Source organism: Eutrigla gurnardus (assembly GCF_963514095.1).
Source record: "Eutrigla gurnardus genome assembly, chromosome: 14".
In the NCBI taxonomy this organism is placed as follows: Eukaryota; Metazoa; Chordata; class Actinopteri; order Perciformes; family Triglidae; genus Eutrigla; species Eutrigla gurnardus.
Genome location: NC_139937.1, coordinates 16,755,581 through 16,777,354, shown reverse-complemented (window position 1 = coordinate 16,777,354; position 21,774 = coordinate 16,755,581). Strand labels below are relative to the sequence as shown.

The 21,774-nt window shown below is 41.5% G+C and overlaps 1 protein-coding gene across 1 annotated transcript; it reads right to left on the bottom strand.

Moving 5' to 3' along the window:
- Positions 1–198: 198 nt before the first annotated feature.
- Positions 199–13,960, bottom strand: LOC311025153 (pituitary tumor-transforming gene 1 protein-interacting protein). The gene is made up of 7 exons (XM_084027917.1): positions 13,694–13,960; positions 13,394–13,440; positions 11,898–12,006; positions 11,012–11,120; positions 9,271–9,336; positions 3,929–3,975; positions 199–869 (listed from the first exon to the last, which is right to left on the bottom strand). Exons 1-7 carry the CDS (start codon positions 13,815–13,817, stop codon positions 820–822), a joined length of 552 nt encoding a protein of 183 aa, XP_083884043.1. The 5' UTR covers positions 13,818–13,960; the 3' UTR covers positions 199–819.
- Positions 13,961–21,774: the final 7,814 nt, after the last annotated feature.

Here is a 21,774-nt window from a genome sequence, read left to right as displayed (position 1 = left end):
GGAAGATGTTGCTCCTCTCGCTACATCGAGACTCATGGGAAAAAAGATTTGTGAAGGTCACCCTTGTGAAAGAGATCCTGGATCTCAATGGGCTTTTACTTGGTTAAATAAAGGTTAAATAAATACATAAAAATGACCAGTCAGAACAACCAGGAAAAAACTTCTATTGAACACAACAAATGAACAATAACTCATTGCTAAGAGAATAATTTTATTGTGTCAGGAAACATCTGCGGTACAATACGGGATGATAATGAAGAATTGGTTTCTGATGGATCGTTAACCGTTAACCGATGTGCAAACGGGTTGAATCCATCATTTATGACCAGCTGCAGTGTGTGCACAAAGCAGAAGATTAATTCCCCAATTCATCCACCCAGGAGAGTTAGCATCGACTAGTTCAACTGTGAAGTTTACAGCTGTGAGTCTGCCTGAAAACTAACTAATGGCATCAATCTGTGAAAGTTCTTATTGTCAGTTAACGGTTAACTATCAACATTCTTGGATACAATCATTTTGTATTTCATGAATCAATACTGTATGTACAAAGTGCAAAGACTGATATGAAATTACAATATTTAAAAAGCAGAAACTCATATAAAGACAATGACAGAAGAGCTCTGTAGGGAGTTTTAAAACATTCAACCGGAAATACAGGAATCAAGAAGGTTTCTCTGTTTGAAAAGTATAAAATGGTGATTAAGGGCACAGCAGTAAAAGTCTCATTGTTTGTGGTCTGCGGGAAAACGTGCATCACTCGAACTAAAACTACGGTCCAGCTCCACCTGCTGCCCGTGGAACTCCTCCAGCCCAGCTGCTTTACTCGTTCTCAAACTTGCTGTATGGGTGGTCCGAGTCAGACATGAGACCTGCACAGAGCGAGGAGGAGAGCAGAGAAAGTGGAGACAAAAAGTAAACACACAAGTTCATGGCGGATCAGTGGACGTGATGCCGTCTTCCTCTGCTTAGATGTTCTACTTTCTCCATGTCGAGTGCATTGAATCACACACGTCTCAGACCACATAACGCTGTGTTCACCACAAACACCCAGCGAACTAATCGGCGTATCATTTGTGTTTATTTTGGGTCTATCGCGCTAGTAAATCTGTCTATGCACTAGACGCGCCAGAGAAGAGGCGGGGCTTACCTCCACGTATACACCAACAACAATCCATCAGTCATGGCTGAAATAACCACTATTGCTGCTTTGTACATGTTGTGAAGTCCCCTATCTGAGTTCATAACATCACCCAGAGCTGCTTGATGAATTTAATTAAGCTGTATTCATCGTTTCTAGTAAGACACACATCAGCTGGTTTAACACACAGCTGTATGATCCCAAAATAAACTATTTTGCTGTGATTTAGTTGCAATAAATGGATAAAAAGGATGCTGAAATAACTAGATAATGATTAGGATTAGTAAAAAGTCTGAAGTCATGCTTTGTTAAGTCTGTCTGTAGGAAGACAAGCAAACAACTTTAAAAATGCTTTTTTTCTGAATAGAGCCTGGATTGATGGGTGCTAGGCTATGCTAACATTGTAGCTGCTTCATCAACACTTAAATTAGCGTCATCTAGACATAAATACAGCAGCGACCTTGCTGTTTGAACCATTGACGGTCTCTGGTTTCTCCACAAAGTCTGGTCTGGTCTCTGGACTAATAGGAGCTAGCTTACTATCGTAGAACTCTGGGGGACCACATATGGATACAAAGGACAGGAGAACATCAAAGCTGATAGAGCTTCCAGCAAAGTTCTCACTTGAGTTGAAACGTGGCACACAGAACATTTGGTGTGAACACAGCATTAGTCCGGAAACACACATTGTACAAAGTTAATTGGAAAATCTACCATATATATTCTTAATTGTGTAGAATTACATGTTTTTCATTCATGATTTTCTTTCTGTCTTTCTTTCTGTCTTTCTTTCTATTTCCCAGAAGGACTTTTTACAATACCCAAACATCGTATAGTATATTTTTGTGAAACAGGATAGAGACGGTGTTTGGTACTAGCTGATGTACGCAAGTGTCTTATTTTGTTTTCCAGGAAGAAAAAAAAAAATACTCTCCTGAAAGCTGAACAAAACCTTACTGGCAGTGATTTATGGAGTTCTGTTCGGTACGGCATGTGAATGTGTCCGAAACAGAAACACAGCTGAACATGTCATGTCATCGTTACGTGTGGACACTTGCTGTGGCTCTGTATCTCTTGTGTTTTTACACTACATGATGATTAAAGAGCTGGCTGTATGCTGGCAGGCAAACCAGAAATATTGTTAACAAAACAACAGCTGTTCTGAGGACTAGCAAAGGCAGCTGAGGGAATTTGAGGATTTCAAAACTACAACATTGGTCATTAAACGCAGAGGTCACAATGGAAGCTGACCGAAAGACCATGACATGTTTGCATGGAGAGACTAATTGAGTCTACTTGTCGACGTCAAACAGTGGTGGCTGTTGAAATGATGAAAAATTTGAAATAGCCAAACACACCTTTAGAGTTTTAGTCTCACAGAGGAAAGAGTGCAGCTCACTGGATTGAGACACCACAATGAGCGTGAAAGACGTCTCTACTCCCCATGGAAGTAAAATAATGAGAGCAGGAGGCCAGAAGAACAGACCATCATCCATCACTCTGTCATGTTGTCCATACACAAAAACCCCGTAACCTGAGATCTTACTGCAATGATGGACTCTCACACACACACACACACACACACACACACACACACACACACACACACACACACACACACACACACACACACACAATCAATGGAAAGTAATTCTTCCTCACCCACACTGACATTCCTCCCACACGATAGCAGCAAAAGAAAGATTCCCTTTTTATCAAAGCTCAGAGGGCTTTTTTTTTTTTTTTAAAGAAAAAATCTCATTCCCCCAAGTCTCCCCTGAAGTTATACAGCTTTACACTTGGCTTAGAGTGACTTATCATCTATTCATTCCCTCCAGACAAACTCATTTAGATTGTCTGGCTAAACCTGCACGATTGTCTGCATGCTCGCGTTGCTGGCCTTGTCGGACGTCGTTGGGGAAATGTCACAAAATCCTCACAATTAACTTGATGAGTTTAATGTTATCAAAACCCTGAAAATAATGAACCAAGAATTAACTCGAATGGTTCTTTAACAGAGGGAGAATAACTAATTAAATCATTTTGCAGTGGGAGGAGCCTGAACGCTGTGAGGAGAAGGACCCGCCCTCCAGACTGTTTTTTTTCTCCAAATCGTGGTCAATGGAGTTTACCAGGGGAAACCAACTAGCATGCCAAATTTTTCCAGGTAAAACTTGCTCCAGAATATCTGTTCCCGTGTAAGCAAGTAGTAAAAACAAACCGCCGTTTGGCTCACAGAGTGTACGCAAAGGATGTCGCATACCGAACTGAACAAATACGTATTCATACGTGTACCGTTACACCCCCTAGTGGTCACTATTGATTCAATCTGATAATGCTCCTATCTTGTTAACGTAATCATTGCTAAAAAGTGTTTTCAAAGACAAGCCGTTATCTGTTTCTTCAGTGACCTGTAGCATCCTGCCCATCGTCTTGCGGAGACCACACTGAATGATAAATTATGCTTAAATTGATTTAAGCAGACAGGAGTAAGGGCAACCTTTGCCGGACCTACATCGCCCCGCTCGAGGACAGAAGGCATATACTGCTGAATAATGCATTGCTGGCACCGGGTATGGAAATCAAAGTCAGTGACAACGTCCTGGAAAATCTGAAACCGATCCAACATGCATCCGAGACAAAGCAGACATTAAGGGAACACAGAGGGACTGTGTTAAGACTTCCTGATCATCTCCAGTACAGCCGGTCTACACATCACGGTGAGAGGTGAGTCTGTCAAACTACCACAAAGAGGGTACATGGAGTTCGTAGAACTAGATTCATACGTACCATACTTCTTGCGGATCTGATCATGCCTCGTCTTTCTCTCCACGTTCCTGTAAAACAAACAGAAGAATCAAAGTTATTTTATAGATCAGAAAATTCTTTTGTTTCATGTTTGTATAAGCAGATCTTGAGAATGCTGCAAGCAGCGAACGGGCACTGGGACGGATGTGAGGTCACAGGGACCTTGACCTGCGACCTCTTAAATCGAATCAGTCCATATAGACATTCTTGCCATATTTGAAGAAATTCCCTCCAGGCTTTGTAGAATTTTTGTTTAGCTTTCTAATGAAATACTAAAATCAAATACTATATTTACTACCACAATGTCTGTGGTTGTTTGGCTTCATTTTCACATCACAAACCACATCAAAGTCTTCATGGACAGACAGCCTCTAATCTGACGGACAGCTTTCACTCAATGAACTGCACCTAACAGGCAAACAAGCTGTTAGACTTGAGCCAAAAATGTTCCACGTGAAAAGTATTTGTCCAGACCAACCTCTGCACAACTACACCATATGAACCCATTTGGACGACGGACATAAGCCAGAGAAAGCCAACAGGTGGGTGAAACATGCAGCGGGACTGGTTTGGTTTCTGTGGCGGCTCAGACTCAGCTCACTGAAGATCATTGTAATCAAACATGGGGAAATGAAATGTAAGATAACAGTGACTGGCACAGGAAGTAGAGCCATGATTGCAGCTGAAAATGGTGATTTTAATAACCTGTCACACACACAGTCTGCAGGCTGCAACAACACGATATTTCATACATATCCAAAGCTCTGCTTGCTCCACAACTCTGTTTCCAGAACTGGATATTGATGAAGTGATACTTTGCTTTTAATAAAATATTAACTCAAGAAAGTGTAGAGAAATTATCATCAGCGTTGTTGATACGATGACTAAACATATATATTAATTGTTGATTTTACCGAGCAACAATGACCAGGAAAATATTTTTTTTACATCCATTCCACCAAGTATGAAAACGCATGCCTGCATTCAACATTGGATTGTTGTAGAGTGTAAAGTCATATTTCTGCTCATCGCAGATACATTTAGCTGGCAGCGAAACACAAAGGGAGCAACAGGCCTGCTGTCAGGCCCTAACTCAGCCTTTCTGAGGAGTCACAAAGACCCAGGAGGAGGCTCTGTGCTCTGGACCTCCAGGGGCGTCACTCCACTTCATCTCTGCACAAAGAGCTGGTGGGAATCAGTCAGTGTTTTACTGCCAGGTAGTTCTCTGGGAGTCGTCAGGGTGGCTGAGCTCCGCCAGCCATCTGTCCCCCACCCTGCTGCCAGCTGTATGCCACTAATGGACCGTTCACACTCCCTCTACATATAAGGCCGCATTCAACAAGTTGTCACCTTGGAGTTGAAAGGTTCAGGAAAGAAAAAGAAAAGGAAAATCTTATATTCTTATTCTGTGACTTAACATTATGCAAGGTGGGTTCTTTTTTTAAATAATTTCTAAAAGTTGTCTGCATTTTTTTATTTTTGCCATCCAACGGGACGGTGTCATAGTGGCCTGCTGTATGGATCAATCACAATTCTACAAAGAAAGAAGCAAATCATTTCTATTTGATAAGTTCCAGTAACATTTTGTCTATACTGCCAACTTCTGACTTCTTTTTTTGCAAAAGTTCTTGTGTAAGTTAAATAGATAACGTTAACGATGGCTATTAAATACACCGGTGCTTTCCCTTCCGTCAAGTCAAAAGGTCTACAATGCTTCTGCTGAGAAGGACAAAAAGATAACATCTGTGTGAACCTTAGCAGAAACACACACACCAAATCTCAACGTGTAGCTCTGACCGGCGCATTGATTGGTTCATCTATAATCCTGTTGGGAAGTTTTCTCCATCTTTTCTTTTAGAGGTCGAGTGTCTCTTTCAGCACAGCACTGTTGAGTGCCTCTTCACAGCACTTAATATCGTTAACGGCTTGTCTTCATAGTGGTTTCTTCACTCTGTCATATGGGGGGAACTGATTTCCGTGAGCCCTGTATGTTCCCTCGCATGCAGCTCGTCGAGGCATAATCCCAGTTTGAGAAGGCCTAACAGCAAGGTCAAAGCTGATATATACTGACAACGATTTTCAGTATATGGGGTTCAATTGGAGTTTTAGTGGGGTGAATTCACTTTGAAAAGATGTTCCTACCTTGATAATAGCACACTTTATATTTATATACCCAAGTCTGTTCAGTTTAAAGAGCATTTATATCACTTTGACAAAGCTGAAAGGATCAATCCCTCAAAGGAGCCGTTAATGATGATTCCTCCAGACTACTCTGCAGCCCCGGCTCGGATAAGATGAAGGCTCGGTGCTGTGAGCCGACTCTCTGGAGGCCGGGCAACAGTGTCTAGAGGCACTAGTCTTTGATGGGTCCGATCTCCTCTGAATGTCCTGTTCACAACATGAACCGCATCTATGTAGGTCACTGCGCTAACTCTGACTTCAGAGATTTGATCAAGCTCACTGCAGGATCCCACTAGATTCTGTGGCACGTGAAAGAAAAGCTCATAGAGGTTGGATAATTCAACTCACAGGCTCACACACACACACACACCGATGCTCCCACCACTGCGAGTGAAGATGATAAACCACAGTTACCGACTCTCTTTCTGCACGACTGCCCCACTTACCGACACATCGCCCAGACGTCCTCGGAGGGCGAATGCTTTGGGAGTACGGGCACCAAATAGAAAGATGAGGCTGAAACATTTATGGGGTGCAGGAAGAGGAGGGCTTCCAGGTCTACTGACTGCTGCATTTAGCGACTCACACACTGTGTCTTTGACAGCGGATGGCACTCCACAGGATGTAGCCAACTCTATTAATGACCACATGACCAAAAGAGCAGCTGCTCAGCCTTGACAATCCAATTGGTGTTTTGGGATGGGAGCTCTTCCTCTGGGAGATGGACTTGTTGGGACACACACACACACACACACACATACGCACACACACACACACACCAGTTGCTTGAATCCCAAACATACAACGGGCCCTTTTGTTGGGGACTATGAACAGGAAACCCCACGTTGGTCCTGCTCGGAAATCGAGAGGCAAAAACTGTGGACATGTTGAAAGAGTGGGATAAGATCTTGAGGTTGTTATCTTAGTAGGATCTTATTTTAGTCTGTGCCAATCAACCCGAAGTCAAACTATTTCAACTCAAGCGAGACATTCGAGTGACGCCATGTTGCGAAAGCCTATCAGTGTTGAGATTCTCCTCCTGACGTCCTGACGTTGCAGAATCAGAAATGGAGGGAACAAATATTGTAGCAATTTGTTTAAAAAACACTAAATTAAAAGAAACTGCCAAAATGAACCCTATTTGGATTCTCTTATCAGACTAGTATGTGCAGGAATGTGAAATGGCCTGATTTGCTAGTTCTAGTTTACAGTGGTTTAATAATAGAAGGTAGAGAGATAAATCAAAGAACCTCCCTCTCTCACTGTGAGGCAGGCCATTTTTTTTCTTCCATTTTGATTTCTTCCCACCGCACATATCTATCCATAGAAGCGACACCCATTCCCATATTTGCCAATTCAACGTATGTATGATGCTCCATAAATAATGCATTTAAGTGGCCACGAATCTGTCTCACTTACAGGGGAAACTGCTTACAGTGATCTTGGTAACGGCGATCAAACGCTCATAGAGATCAAAAAACAGTGTTCATTTTTGTGTCTTTTCATACATATGGGGGAAAAATTCAAACCATGGTAATTCTATTTTTTTATACTCAACTCCCATGATACTTTGCCTCGTGGCAAACCATCTGCTTCTAGCTAGCTACCAGAGGATGGTGCTGCGTGCACTTTAAAATCATCACGGCAAAAAGGAAGTATTTCATCTCAATGAAACGTGCACACTCAAACAAGGAGAGAGAGCCGTGGCTGCTGGTGATGGACACGGGAAATAAATGTGCACGGTGATAATTGAGCGGGCCTTCAGGAAGCTGTGATTTACATACAAGGCTGGACTGAATTACAGTGTATCGGAATTATTCACTGTACAGTAATTTCATTCTTACTGCAATTTTAAAGCGTTTGAAGCAGCTGGATTAGCAATGACATGGTAATCCGCATGACTTTACGGTCACATGTACTTTAGTTGTACTTTTGGTTTGCAGTAGATGAGACATCCGTCTTACCGAATTAAAAACAATAGAAAGACATGATGAAAGTACTCAATGCTCCAATAAATACTAAAACCACAAAAATAGAATCAATAAGTAAACACTTGTCTCTTCTACAGCATCCGTGCAGCGTTGGTACAACGTTTTTGGCTGTTTCCGTAGCGCTTTATTATAAACCTTGGGACAATCAACCTCCATTCACAAGGAAAAAGCTGGAATTCACTGTGCAAAGAGTGGGAGTCGGTGATTGTAGCCATTCTACAAACATCACCACGTATGTTGATACACATCCAAATATTCATGAAACTGGCAGAGAAACGCACTCTCTCGTTCTGAGTGAAGGCAATACAGAAAACAGAAAGCTGTGATCATATACATCTGGTATGTTCTGAAGCTGTGCTGGGACTCAAAGGTATCTTTCATGAACTCTCAGTGTTAGTGAACGTATACTGAATGTAGACGCTTTTGCGTTGGTGGCGATGTGGTGTTTTACTTTTACACTGTGATTTGTAGCTTGAGCTTCATCATTTTAACATGTTTCCACCGCTGAATCAGTTTGACATCCTTGATATATCGACTCTAATAAATCCCCCTCGCTCTGAAATCCCCCTCCCCCACCCCCTTATTTTTATTAATTCATATATTATTCTTTAAGTTTTGTCACTTTTTGTCAGAAAAATCGAGATCAGAATTGGACAAGAAAATAACAATCCGTGCATCTCTAAAATGCTTGTATCATTATATTAATTTAGTTTAGTTTGTAATTTAGTAAATTAAGTTTGGAAAATTGCTCAAAATGATTATGTGGACATCTACACCGAACAAATATGTTTTCTTAAATCTGTCGAATACGATGTGTAGGACAGGACTTCTCTGCCAGCACAACAATATTTCATTTGTCATTTCACCTTTAACAAATATTGTGCATCATGGGATTTAAAACTGCAGCAGACTGATTTCCATAACATTTCAATCTATCGAGCAACCCAACTGGCAGTTTTCCACTGAACCACAGGGGGGCAGCATGGCACTAGTGATGACAACCTCAAATAGCACACAAATAGCTCTCGTTTGAACAACATTTGTTGAAGAATTATTAAATGCAGGGAAACATACTGCCGTGTGAAGCGGTTACTTAAATAAACACAGGTAGAGTTTGTCAATGACAGCTTCGACCAACAGTGAAGTTCTTACCGTTCCTCTGCACGCTGTTTGATCTCCTCTCTTCTCCTGGCAAATCTCTCATCGTCTCTGTCAATCCTTAAGAAACAAAGAGGCATGAACAGAGTTTCAGAAACACAGAACCAAAGAACAACAAAAACACACAATCTGCACATTGACACATTTGCTCGAGGGATATTCTTTTCATAAAAGCTCCACAACATAGGCGTTCCAGATGATGATTTATATTTGACTCACGGTTTGTCTGCAGCTTGAGAAACAACAAGGAAATCAAAAGCAAAGTGAGCGCTTTCTCTACAGAAACAAACGCCTGTCACCCTTGACAGTGGAATTACCTGATTTAATGGAAGCTGAGCAATCAAGAGGTGAGAAAATAAAATTGCCTCTGAGGAATGTGACTACAGGGTCAATTTAAAGAGACGCTTTGTGTGTGTTTCAGGCATTTCCCTCTGATAGACATGCAAGAGACTCCTCACACCCACAGGACTGTCAGTGAGTGACAGGCCAGCCTGCACTTGATTGACTGACATGACATTCTCATCTCACTCCAGCACCAGTTGTCTTGTCGAGGAAGCTAAAAGGACAAAAGAGCCAGAGCAACGGTGGAGAGAGTGACTGCAGCGCTGATTCACGGGCGCTCAACTCGAGAGGTTCACCGCAGCCAACGGAGCAATTAAGAACTGAGGCAACGTCACAGACATGGCTGACACCTTTATTACGGTTCAAATCCACAGCCTTGTTTGAGGTCGGCTTTCACTCAAGTTACAAATGAATGGGGGATTAATTAGATCCATGACAATAGCAGAATAAATCCCATCTGTAGGAGGATCATCGTGTTCAGTTTTTCTTGACACTGTGTCGAAGAGATGTTGACTCAACTGTGCCGTCATGAGGTTTCATTCAGGGTTAAAAATAGGACACTTGGGCTTTTGGGTATTGACTGATTGTGAGTTTAGATTTGATAGCAGTGTGTAGTTAATGACTGCATGCCTTACTGTGTTAAAGACACATACGAGACACACACACACACAGAGATACAACCACACACAACTAAACAAATAGGGGGAGTAGCAGAGCAGTAAACAATACAAACAATAAACTAATAATCTAAAGGTCATCTGGTGCTGCATGCTCAGCTCAAAACATATTTTTAATACTACTTTTGTTTCCATTGTTTGTCACTTTTACTGCTTTTCAATATTTACTCTACTTGTTTAATGTCTTTGTTTTTTATTATTCCTATTTATGTATTTTTTTTCTTATTATACTTGCTTTCTCACTCTGTGTTCTGTTTTAATACCTCTGTTGTTTTTGTTGTGAAGCACTTTGAGTTGTATTTTATGCAATGAAAGGTGCTATATAAATAAAGTGTATTATTATAATAAAGCACCATCTGCTGGAGGTAAATGTCACTGCTTTTTAGGTCCTATTTTAATACTAGCACTTGAATCTTTAGCTTATCCTGTTCAGGGTCGCGGGACTGGAGCTGATCCCAGCTGACAGCGGGTGAAGGCAGGCTAGACCCTGGACAGGTCCCTAGACTATCACAGGGCTGACATGTAAGCCTCTTTTACTCTGCCTTTTTCGTTGCAGGATTGTCACTCCTTTTTTCCACAACGAATCTCTGCGTTAAAACACATGAGACAGCCAGCCATTCACACTCACATTATACCTATGCCATATGCTTAATGCTTTATCCACTCAAGGCAGTGTGCAACTGTAATGTGTATTTCTGTTTTATCATTTAACTTACCTTGAGCGTTTCTTTTTGCAGCAGCAGCAGCAGCAGCAGCATACAATGATACCGATGAGGATGGATCCACCCAGGACACCCAGGGCAATGATCAGTGCCTCAAAGTTCACTGGAGCACACAAGAAGACAAATATTTCATATTCACATTCTTTACAAACATACCCCGAATACAGGATAAGCAGTAGACGATGGATGGATGAATTCTTTACAAACACGTGATTTATTCTAAGGTCATGGAATGAAACCTGAAACTGTGGGTCCCTCTTTCCTTTTAATGACTGGATAAACTCAACTCGCGTGGCAATGGTGCCACCTGCTGACTTCTGGGCAACACTACAATGAGGAAACGTCACGCTCCACTTCCATTTCCAGAGAAATCATAACAAAGATAGCAGACTAGACTTAATCGGATGAGACTTTGTGTCAAGTCCAGGAACCCTGCAGCAGCACAACTGTTTATCAGTTTTTGTCCAGAACACAACACAGGGAACACATCAAGATGCCAAGTCAGAGAAAAGAGCACTAGCAGCAGTAATTGGGTTACCACACCTTCTTTTGTACAGCTTTGAAAACACCATGTTCAAATGGCAATGAGGTTTTACATCTTCCTTGATCCATTATATCACACCACACCCAACCCCACCCCTTCTCACACACACTGGCTACTGAAATTTCCCTGGAAGTCAAAACCATGATCACCGAAACAAGTTTCCCCTTGAACAGCTTCCTTCCCCAATAAAACCTTTTACAAGTTTACATTTCAGCAACAACCACCTGTTCACAACACCAGTGGGATAATTGATTGCAGTCTCATAAAGTGACGAATGAAGGAGAAAAGCAGACGGAACGATCATCTTTCACATCACAATAAGACTGAACAACTCACACCAGCACACTCCCCAGCGGGCCTGGGACAACTGGCACACTGACGCTGGAGGCAGCAACCATCTCACTGGGTATTCTGTGCAGTTGTTGCTGGAGAAGCACCACAGACACTGTGAAGACAAACACAGAGACATTGCATATTAGGGGCGGGGGGGAAATTATTTTCATATTAAGAAATGACTAATTCTCCCGGGTATTGATATATTTAAATTTATTGTAGAGAGCAGAATCGCAGACACTCCCACACCACCGGAGAAAGCTGCACCCTTACATTTGAAATTCAAAGTATGGGCACACTTTGGGTTTTACAAGCTTCCAGGAAAAGCAGAGCCAGATATAACCAAATATATGCAAACTCTGTCATGGACAGGTATCATATTGTGGTAACACGACAAACATGCTCATCCTTCCCGTCAACACCGGAGATAAAAACAGAGCAAGCCAAATGAGCGGCAGCAGCAGGCCTACGGACAGTGGATGATAACGATGATCTGGCTGGCTCTTATTGGACTTTGTATGCAGGAAGCGGTGAGATAAACAGGCTTGTTTGCTCAAGGTTGGTTTATGAACCGCAATTCAATGTAGAGAAGAAGATGCTGGTCAGAGAACAACTTCACAACATGTCCCAGTATGATTATTAGGAGGACGGACTGGGAGAAGTTGAAACTAAGTAATTCATGCTGACTGTTGAGCTGTCAGTACGAGCCTGAAATTCGGACAATTCTGAGGTGTAACTTTCAGCCAATTGTTGACCTTCTTTATACTTTGGTTCAGCCCTCTGAGCTGTCAATCACAACAGAGCCATGACAGCCGTTGACCAGAATGTTATTACGCGTGGAAAAATAGTCTCTTACGAGAACTGAATTTCGAGCTAGAAGGAGGATCTTTATGACGAAGTGAAGGGTAACAAACATTTCCAGGTACCTTCTGTAACTTTTATTTAACAAAACGTCAAGAAATCATCTAAAAAAGCAGGCAATTTTAGTAAACATGGTAGAGATTTCCAAAAACAAGGTGGCCGTTGTTGTGGATGGAAAATGACATGTAGTATTACATGTATAATAATAATCCATTAAGGAGATTTTGACAGGCATTTTCACTTGACTATTAACCCAGAAAACAATAAGAAAATATGTATCCAACAGGCATTTCATGAACACTGCTTCCTCAATAATTTAATTAAAAATACGGCAGATTTATCACTGGATTATATCGTCAACTAGATGAATAGATATTCAAATAAGTTAATTCAACTTCAACTTAAAGTCACAGAGCGTTGAGAGTCCACCTTGGTGCATTTGGACGCAGTACTAACATATAAGAGGCCTGGCGATTACAGTGGGTGTTTAGTCACGTGGGCGGTTAAGCAGGCTGCTTTATGTGGGACAAACAAGGGAGCATAAAATTATAATTTATGACCGCAGATTCGAAAGTTGGGGCAAAGGTCTACTGTTATCTTACAAAAAACCGCTCCTAAATTATTCTTTGCAACCTTACCTTGGCATGTGGCGTACATGTGTCGCAGTTTTTGTAGGCAGAGCAGGCTGAAAGGAGAGAAAAACAGAAACGAAAGTCATCTTCCTCCAAAGTACCGAGAACCACTGCTAGCAGGTCAAACCGTAGCCACATTCAGCAGTGACGTATTTAAAAACACACACCACTAACGTTATTTAAAGAGTTCACTCGAACGTAATGACCTATTTATACACTGGCACGGAAGTGTAATTACCAGGCTGAACTTTGTGTATGTAAAAGAAAAAAAGACTGCACTACTTTTCAAACTGTAACTGAACTTACGAGGCGGTGGTGGTGGTGTTGTTGTTTGGCATTCCCCCTGGCTAACGAAGCTAACGCACAGCACGACGGCTACAAAAGACACCGAAGTGATCAGCGTTTTCCTCTCGCTTGTCAAAAAAGACATGGTTAAAACAACAGCACAGCTGGGAAGCTTGAGCGAGTCTCAAAATACAGAAGGTTTGCCAGCCCTCGGCCCTCCGCGGCTCTCTGTAAACAATGTTGTGCCTTGGCTCTACTGCTGCTGTCACTTCCTGGTTTGTGTGTAGGGTTAGCGCGTTCGTGCTGTCGTGACAGCCCGGGCGGGAGGAGTTTAACAGAAGATACATGTACGGAATGCCTCCAGAAAATAAAGAGACACTTTCTCAAAATAATCACTTATTATCTCAAAATAGTGAGAAAGGTTCTCAAAATAATGATGTAATATCTCAAATAGTGACGTATTATCTTAAAATAATGACATTATATATCATAATAATGACCTAGTGTAGTATATCATTATTCTGAGATACCACGTCATTATTTTGAGACGGTTTCTCATTATTTCTGAGATATAACGTCACTATTTTGAGATGGTTTGTCATTATTTTTGAGATACTAAGACATTGTTTTGAGGATGTTATTGACGTTCTTGTATGGAAAATTACTGAATGTTGTTTTGTTTTTATTGCTGTATGTATTTACATGTATGTATTGGATTTGTGCATGGTCTCTGTTTTGTATGTTCAAATGGCAATGAGGTTGTACGTCGTCAATGATCCACTACATCACATATAGACTGAATGTCGTGGTCCATCAGCCCACATATATGGTGAAGCATGACTGATTTAATTGCAAGAACTTGTGTTTGAGAGAAAAAGGATGTGATCCTTTCAGAGCGTACGTTTGCTCTGTTCCCCTGCTACAGGCTGCCTATAGAACAATGAGCTATTGTTACCGTTTAACTCTTTTCATCCGCAATGACGTCACATGGCAACCAACTCACTCTGTGGCATTTTAATGAAGACTGACTTGAAAAGCTTTAGACGCTGTGTGTGATCGGTAGGTGGCAGTGAAATGTCACACAAGCTCTGACTCTGCAAAGCAGCGACTACAAGAACACGTGATGACAGGAATCCATAAATGACAGACTGTCTGTCTCTCCGATCAGTTTGACAGATTCTGAGTTCTCTACCAGTTAATGCATATGATGTACTGGGGTTTTAGCTACTGAATGCATTTAACTTGTCACACATTTCATGCACTGGTGGTGGTGGTGGTGAAATATGGACATGATTAAAAACTCTTTTGAACGAGGTCTCAGTTGAGTTGAGACTGAGGCTGAAACAAACTCCAACATAGGGCGTGTTCTGTTTGTCTTTGGTCTCCATCCTCATTAGGGCTTTTTTTTTTCAAAAAAGAACACCATGTGGAAGACGCATGGAAAGGAATGGAAGGCGGCATATATACATATATATATATATATATATATATATATATATATATATATACCACCATTAATTAAGATAATGAATCAAGAAAGAAGTAGGGTCATTTTCTAAGACTTCCATGCAATCAGACTTCTTTTTTACAGAGGAGTCGCCCCCTGATGGCCAGTAGAGAGAATGCAAGTTTCAGGCACTTGGCTTCACTTCTCAGAACCGTAGGTTGCTGCCTGATTCTATCACAAAGTTCAGTTCAATAGTCAATCAAACTATAATGCAAGAAACTCATTTGTACCCAACAGTGTATTCTATGTATCAGTGGAGATCACACCCACATGATATGAGTTCTAAAATAGTCTGAGATACATAACAGTACTTACAGGAAATTAAATGTCCTAACATTTTCCAGTTAACTGGCATACCAATGGCAACTGTGGAAATCTCAGCGGTTCTATAACAAGTTAACAACAAGGAAATTGCCTTAGCCGGACAGTTTTAGTGTTGTATTTTATTGGTACTGTGAGGCTGCAGCTGCACCTACGCGATACTTGTCATGGATTTAGACTCATTTGCAAATTACTCAAAAGTCAAAACACACTTTCCAGCTAAAAACAAACAAGTCCCAAACTGTTTACACAATCAATTAGATTGTTAAATGGAGGAAAGTGTAGCACTTTGGTCCAGACAGAAATATCGTCCTCATAAGAATGAGGTTGGAATGTTTGTTTGTTCTGTTCGATGGATTTCCTGTCTTACTTATATATGTATACCTAATCATTACCTCTATGTAATAAGTATAGTAATAAATATTCCTGAACCATCAACTGATCAGGAAGGCACACCTTTCTTCCTGAGAAGACTATAGAAAGTCCACCTGCCTAGATAGCATCCTCACTAAATGCATCGCAGTATGGTGTAGCAACTCCTCTGTCTGGGAGCAGAAAGCACAGCAGAGGGTGGTGAAAACGGCCCAACGCATCAGCTGCTCTCCACCTCCTGGCATTGAGGCTGTTGAGCACCAACGATCATCAGACCACAGACTGTGCATGTATCCTCCCCTTGTACTGTGCTGTCAATGCCCTGAATGTCTAGTTACACTTTTATGACACTATATGTGCAATATGGGAGATTCCTTAATTGCTGAGGCAGAAATTAGCCAGACTACGAGGCAAAGCATACTTTTAATTGCTGAACAATAAAACATCCTTTCAAACTTTATACACACAATTGTGCACAAGGTTACTTGTTCTCGTTCACCTCACTCAGTTAGCTGAAGGAAATATGACATATCCCACTAATGCACTTGAACTTGAATATTTTGTAAGAGACGTTTTTGGTTTCTTCTTCTCAAAATGATATTCAGCCTCTAGCCAGTTTCACTAACTCACTAATTAATTGCTTTTCTTTTTTAGCAGCTCGGGGGCAGCAGAACAAGCAATAAACATAACCTTAACACATTTTTACATTCTCTTTACATTTCCAACAGAGATGGTGAAACATTAGCGCTAATTAGAAGTTTTGTTTGCATTCAAGTGATGACTGCATGTCCAAAATGTACATTTAGCTCTGTTTTGGTCTCAAAAAACAAACACCAATATGATTATCGCAGCTTTAACACAAGAATAATGAACATCCCTCAAGGCTATGTGTTATCACTACCCATATTGCTCAAGTGGATGGACTGAAAAACGTACTGAAAATGTTTCCCATGTGAGGTTATAACTATCAAGGCTTGTAGTTCACACTGATGGTGGCATTCCCTAATGGAGGCTCCAAATAGAATAAAACTCATCCTCTGGTAAGAAGACTGAGCTATTAATGTAATGGCAATCTATTCATTACATTATTAATATTTCATATGTACCAGTCAAAATGGAGGCCCGATGGTGGTACTACAAGAAAGGTCACCAAAATCATTCAGAATCACGCTTCGTGGAATATGAATATCCAGATTAACAGATGGCCGGAGGTAGTTCGGATGAATATTGTATTGTAGACCAACCAGGAAGCATCGTACTGGTTCCCTCGACTAAAAAGCCAGTGGGATTTGTCAATTAGATTATTGCAGAAAATTCAGTATGATAATCTTCACAAATATGATTTTTGAAGCATAAATGCAATTGCCAGAAGTGAAAAACGAACCATATCGCGGTTGAATAACTTCACACCACCACCGGGAATCTAAAGGCGGGCTGTTTAGCCACTTGTTAGCAACCACCTCAATCAAGACACGTAAAAGCTTTAAAACTCACGAGAAGAGTATCTACTGATAAAACGTTGAAATCCTTTAAGCTTGTGTTAAAGACAGACCTTATGTCAGACATCTAACCAAAAACTCATCCAAAGAAACCTTTACCTTCAAGATGAGCAAACCGGAATTGCAAAAAGGTCCTGCAGCACTCTATCATGACTCCCCTGTATTCTTGATACTAGTTACGAAGCAAACAAACGGAGGCCTGCTCTCATTTGCAACCTGCATTGTCTCTATTTACACCGTTGTAAATCTAACAGATCATAATTTTACAGCCTCTGTCCTTACTGTGTGATTAAACTGAAGGATAACGCCACTAAATAATGAAGTGACGCTTCTTTCATCTTGGCATCGTCGTCTTAATGTGCATCTTTTGTCTTACAGCCCGACAACAACATGTTTTTGAAAATGAAGTTTTTGCCCGAGGGGAAAGAATTGTGTCATCTGCTGCCTCGTTTCGGCTTCGGCGCGAAGGCACACGTCTTCGGTTATCAGCCCTGAAAAAAACATCTCACTCGACATCTGCCTCCAAAAAAGCAATATCTGTGCATTTCCACCGCGTCCCCCTATTCGGAAAATTCCCCATTCTGATCGTTGACAGAGGCTGTTCACTTGACCGCGCTCCTCTATTTGATTTTCAAATGTGCAGCATCAGTCAGCTTTGCAGTATTGGGTGAGAAAAGTTCAACTTCCGCAAAAAGTTGATGTGACAGCTTTTCCAACAGCTGAGTCATGTTTTAATGGTCCTAATCGCCCTTTATTGTCGTCTCCTCTGGCTTTTATTCTCTCTCTCTCTCTCTGCTGCTCGTTTTGAGAGGCTGATCGGTGGAAGATAATGAGGGTTGATGGTTGGAATGACTGAGTGAATGTGGTACAACAGAGCAGTCTGTCTGGATGCTATCAGCTTTCCACAGAGACACAAATGTCTGCCATTTTAAAGAAGGCAGCAATTTATGAGGAGAGATTACCAGATTAAATATGAAATACATTTGATGATAGAAAGTTTGCCGTGGCTACAGAGGACAAATGTCTCTGGTCATACACTAAAACATATGTAGGCTACATTAAACCAGGCAATGACCTCATTAGACTCTCAAAACTGTGTCCAATATCACTCTATAGTTCACTTCATAGTTTAGCAGTAATATGAGATTTGCATGCTTCCTGTCTGAAAAAATGCACACTGGTTCCACACCCATCAAACCATTCAGTGATGCTTTGTGAGCTGTGAGGACGGATGTGCTCTCAGTATGATTCTCTGAATGTATTCAGGGTTTTTCTTTCCCCATCTAGAGTCTTCCAGTCTTCACAGAGCTGCAGTTACCCATTTTAAAGCCGGAACACCTCCCACTTACCACAAGGTGGCGTTACGGGCCTGCAGAAGGCAGCCGGTCTTCAGTAATAATCATGCAGAGACAGACAATGATCCAGTGGGGAGGAAGGGGAAGAGTGGAGATCAATTGAAGCAACCATTATTGACAAAAGAGAGTGCATTCTCCTGGAACATGCTCCTGACTCAGACCAGTCCATTGACTGTAATCATTCACAAATACGATGCTCGCCTTTCTTTACAAACCCCACCGATCCACCTGTGGAGTGCATTCACAGCCTGCATCTGTTGAACACAGCACATGGAGCAAAGCCAGCATTCAGTACCTTTCCATTTAAGTACTCAAATCACTATGATAATACCTCTTAACGTGGTAAATTGGTGTATTTAGCTTTACATTATCTCTGAAAAACAAATGTGTTTAAGACCGAGTGAATTGAAAATACATTTATCCAGCTTTAATCCCTTAAGCCCCTGTGTTTATTGTTCATTTATCTCTTCTTATATGCCAAATATGTGTCAAAATCAGTATCAATAGAGAGTTTTTACATCTATTCCCTGCCTTTTCTCTTGAGCAAAACTGTAAATGTTGGATGACTCCTCCAGCAGTCAGGGGCATTTAAAAAGAATCCACAGCATATTCATCAGTTACTTTGTAATGTCTTGACTATCAAAATCTGTAATAAATGTATTGGAGATTTCTCCTTTTCTAACTTGAATTCAAACTGTGATCACTTAGCAGCTCCCTTCTGGCATTCTTCCCTGCGACATCTTATTCCCCGACTCCCATGTCTTGCTTTAATTAATTCTCCTCATTATGTTTGTCAGTGGGGCGTCTACTGTCTTTTTAAAGTCTGTTTAGCCAATTTCAATTGAGGATTTTTCTTTGAGTCGACAGAAAGTTAACAATGCGGTTGAAGTCCGTCACACTCAGGAACAGCAGGCACTCGGCACAGTGGGGGGGGGGATGCATTCACGCCATTTCCAGGTGCAATATGCAATAAAAACATCTGACAGTGTGTGTGTGTTTGTGTGTGTGTGTGTGTGTGTGTGTGTGTGTGTGGTAATAATAAGAAAAAACAGGATCATTCTGGAACCAGATCTCTCATTCAAGGTGGAGGAGGAGGTACACAGGTAACACCCGAGACTCACGCTCACAAGTCTGTATGTCCATGATCGAATCAATCAATAACTGAAGTATCCCATATTTAGAATCAAACCCCTTAAGTGCAGTTCACTTGTATAGCTTTAGCTTGGAAGAAAGGGAGTCGTCGGCAGACCACATTGCAGTGTAGTTTCTTTTTAGCCTTCAGTGCCCTTAAGGTTGTGTTCTTTGAAGGTATTGGTCCCTGAAATGGGAGTCAGCTACAGAGGTTTGTAATGTCATTTTTGAGGTCGCTTCTGAACTCCAGAAAATACAACACAGTCTCACAATTTCACAGTTTTTCTTGCCTGCAGCTTTTTTTTTCTCCGTCACAAAAATAAAGATGGTTTCGGCAACAGAACCACTTTGTTACGTGCCGTTGTGTTGTGTTGTGCTGTAATTAGTATGGATTCATTCATTCATTCATGTGTGTGGAGGGTGTGGCGCTAGCTTGTTGAGGTCAGTAAAGAGGTGTAGGCTAATAGAACCTCAGCCTCAGACCTCCAGAGTCTGCAGCACATTCTCAAAGTCCACACAGTCATCAGCATGTACACCACGTGACACCTCCGTCTCCCTCAATCTCTCTCCTCCTTTTTCCCCTCCCTCCACTCCAGCTGTGTGTCTCCCTCTTTCTACTTCTCCTCTGGCTCAGTGGTGTGTTTCCAAGAGATAAGGCCCTTGCTCATTTCACACATGAGCAGAGTAGAGTTGGGTAAGGCTGTGTGTGGGTGTGTGTGTGTGTGTGTTTTCATTGTGTGTGTATACCTGTATTTGTGTCTGCATGTGTGCGTGTGTGTGTGTGTGTGTGTGTGTGTGTGTGTGTGTGAGAGAGAGAGTTTGCACGCTCATGTATGCGTTGAAGGTTAGAGAAAGAGAGAGCAAGTACAGACTCCAAGTTTTCACAACTTGCAGCTTCTTTACTTCCAATTTTTGAAGCGATGAGTCATCTATCCAGGGGGAAAGCAACATTCATTTTGTTGCGAAACTCGTTTTCACGTCAGTAAGTTTTAAAAATTCAAACCCAATCATAGGCCACCGTTTCTTGGCGCTGAAACATGCAAACATAACTCATCAGATATGTTGTTTTGGTGGCTACCTATTAAGCCTGATATTCTTCAATATCTCCCCCTCTCTCTTCCTCCTGCCTTTCTTGTTTCTCTCCAAGCTATCACTATCTGTTATGCTACATGCTGAAAACATATCTTTAAAATGTGTGTTGGAAATTACAGAATTGTGGTAACAAAAAAATATGTCAGAATATGAATTGGTGGCATTGTTGATATGTCAAAGACACGTATTTATTGTGATGCAGCGATATCTACTGACATGAGCATTCATGTCTTGTTATAGCACCAAAACAGTTTCCACGCTCTAGTGTTCCACATGGGACCTTATTTCGAAATAAAGAAAAGAAAAAGAACTTATGTGCAGAAGTCAGTGGCGAGGGACAAATCATTTTTGATGCCGTTTGAAATGTGCCATAAATGAAAAAATCTAATGTTTTTCAACTTTAAAGTGAATTAAACAAGTTAAAAAAAAAATCACTTTTGTAGCAGGTGTGTTTGATTGAACTGCATCACTCATTTCGCACAATGTACGTCAACGCATCCGTTAGCTTGGCTTGCTAGCTAGCTATTAGAGTTCTCAACGGGCCTGAAAATTACAGCCCGACCCGACCCGGCCCGCGGGTTTTTAAACCCGAACCCGACGCAGCCCGACACACCAGCATGAATTGTCGGCCCGAACCCGACCCGAACCCGACCCCCCGCGCGCCTGCATTGTTTTCCTCATACACTTGTTATCACGATCAGACAGACAGCAGACGTGAATTCAAATGAAACTTAAGGTGCGTGTCCACAGGGGCGATTTTAAACGCGAGTGGACGCGCCGCTTCCCGGTATTGCACGCTTGGCGGGCTGCCACTAGAGGATGATT